Source organism: Neltuma alba, unplaced genomic scaffold, assembly GCF_004799145.2.
Source record: "Neltuma alba isolate B1F8T4 unplaced genomic scaffold, ASM479914v2 tig00013258_pilon, whole genome shotgun sequence".
Lineage (NCBI taxonomy): Eukaryota > Viridiplantae > Streptophyta > Magnoliopsida > Fabales > Fabaceae > Neltuma > Neltuma alba.
This window is the reverse complement of record NW_021637551.1, coordinates 7,872-10,366: the sequence shown is the minus strand read 5'-3', so window position 1 is coordinate 10,366 and position 2,495 is coordinate 7,872. Positions and strand designations below refer to the sequence as shown.

The window sequence follows — 2,495 nt, the reverse complement described above, 5'->3', positions numbered from 1 at the left end:
ATGAAATTTCTCTTCCCTCAACAATTCTGTACAAGACCGCGCTGTCTGATTTCTGTTTCTATTCCCCTGTTCCGCAATCTGTACTACCAAGTCTCTTCGCCTCTGAATCCCACCCAACTCAACCGCCTCATTGACAATGCTGCACGATTCAAGAACCTCAAACATGCTACCCAAATTCACACCCAAATCATCACCATCAACTACGCGTCTCTCCCCTTCCTCCTCAACAATCTTTTTCTCTTATATGCCAAATGTGGTTCCATCGACCGCGGCCTCCTCTTGTTTTCGACCACGCGTGATGATTCAAGGAACGTGGTCACTTGGACTACTATCATTACCCAGCTATCGCATTTTAAAATGCCATTTCTGGCCTTGAACTGTTTTAACCGAATGAGGTGCACTGGTGTGTATCCGAACCAATTCACCTTCTCAGCGGTCTTGCCTGCTTGTGCTGATGCTCTGGTTGTTGCTCACGGTGAACAGATGCATGGTTTGATTTGGAAACACGGGTTTGAAAGCGATACATTCGTAGCGAGTGCGTTGCTCGATATGTATGCCAAATGCTCGGATGTAAGCATGGCAGAGAAGGTGTTTGGTGAAATGCCAGACAGAAGTATCGTTACTTGGAATTCTATGATTGTGGGGTTTCTTAAAAACAAGTTGTATGATCGTGCTATCGGGATTTTTAGGGAGGTTCTCGGGGAGACTTTGGTTGATCCGGATCAAGTGAGTTTTTCAAGCGTGTTGAGTGCTTGTGCTAATGCGGCTAGAGTCGATTTCGGGAAACAGGTGCATGGAAACATTATTAAGCGTGGTTCGATAACAGTGGTTTATGTGAAAAACTCACTGGTAGACATGTACGCAAAATGTAGATTGTTTGATGATGCAATGAAGATGTTCTATAACACAGGAGATAGAGATGTTGTTACCTGGAACGTGATGATCATGGGATGTGTCCATAATGACAACTTTGAAGCAGCCTGCAGTTATTTCCAGGCCATGAGAAGGGAAGGCCTGGCACCCGATGAGGTTTCATACTCTTCCGCTCTTCATGCTTCTGCTAATCTCGCAACACTGATTCAGGGTACTTCGATCCATGCCCAGATCTTGAAAACGGGGTTCATGAAGAATGCATGTATTCTGAGTTCAATGATAACTATGTATGGAAAATGTGGGAACTTGCTTGATGCTTATTGGGTCTTCGAAGAAACTGAGGATCATAATGTGGTTTCATGGACAGCTATGATAACGGTTTACCAACAACATGGCTGTGCAAATGAAGCGATTGAATTATTTGAGAAGATGCTGAAGCACGGAATTGTGCCAGAATATATTACTTTCGTTTCGGTGCTGTCAGCTTGCAGCCATACAGGACAAGTTGAAGTGGGATTCAAGTACTTCGATTCCATGACTAAAATCCATAATATTAAACCCGGGCCTGAACATTATGCTTGCATGGTTGACTTACTCGCCCGTAATGGTCGATTGAACGAAGCAAAGAAATTTACAGAATCAATGCCAATAAAGCCTGACTCATCGATTTGGGGGGCTTTGCTTGGAGCATGCGGAAAGTATGGCAATGTTGAAATGGGCAGAGAGGTCGCAGAGAGACTTTTTGAGTTGGAACCAGATAACCCAGGAAATTATGCGCTGCTTTCTAATATCTACACACGACATGGAATGGTGGAGAAAGCCGACGGAGTTAGGCAATTAATGGGGATTAATAGAGTGAGGAAGGAAACTGGATGCAGTTGGATCGAGTTTAGGAACCAGACCTTTGTATTTACTGTCAATGATAAGTCACATTCAAGGACAGATGAGATTTACGAAGTGCTGAAAAAGTTAAAAGAGTTGGTAAAGAAGAGAGGATATGTGGCTGAGATCCAGTTTGCGACTAACAGTGTGGAAGGATCTGAAGAACAGAGTTTGTGGTGCCACAGCGAAAAACTAGCTCTGGCATTTGGTCTTCTGGTCCTCCCGAGTGGGTCTTCAATAAGGATAAAGAAAAATCTGAGAACTTGTGGGGATTGTCATACTGTGATGAAGTTTGCTTCAGAGATTTTGGGGAGAGAAATCATCGTGAGAGATATCAATAGATTTCACCGATTCACCAACGGCTTGTGCTCTTGTAGAGATTATTGGTGACTGGAACTCAAATTCTTAATTTAGAAAACTGTGCTGGACTAGCTTATTCCATGAGATCCAATCCATGTTGATATGATTTTTTTTAAAATCATTTTATTCTTTTTTTTTTTGGTTAAAGCATAGGTATCCTCTTATTGGAGGTCATCCTATTCGAAACACTGTTGGGCACTAAATGTGAGCAGTTTTCCCGACGGGAATTCGAACCTTGGTTCATCATGTTGTGGGAAACTAGCTCCTTCCGCTAGACTCAACCCACTATCATTTTATTCTATTCATGGATCTAAGAAAACTGATTTCATTTCTGTTCAATTGAGTCCGCTCATATGAATCATTCTTTGAAAAAAAAAATC

The 2,495-nt window shown here is 42.4% G+C and overlaps 1 protein-coding gene across 1 annotated transcript; it reads left to right on the top strand.

Moving 5' to 3' along the window:
- LOC114735852 (putative pentatricopeptide repeat-containing protein At5g52630) lies at window positions 1-2,145 on the top strand. The gene has a single exon (XM_028923622.1). It carries the CDS (start codon window positions 1-3, stop codon window positions 2,143-2,145), a length of 2,145 nt encoding a protein of 714 aa, XP_028779455.1.
- The last annotated feature ends 350 nt before the right edge of the window (window positions 2,146-2,495 follow it).

What these genes read in the sequence shown, in the direction of transcription:
- LOC114735852 (XM_028923622.1), top strand. Translation starts at nt 1, where the DNA reads ATGAAATTTCTCTTCCCTCAACAATTCTGTACAAGACCGCGCTGTCTG.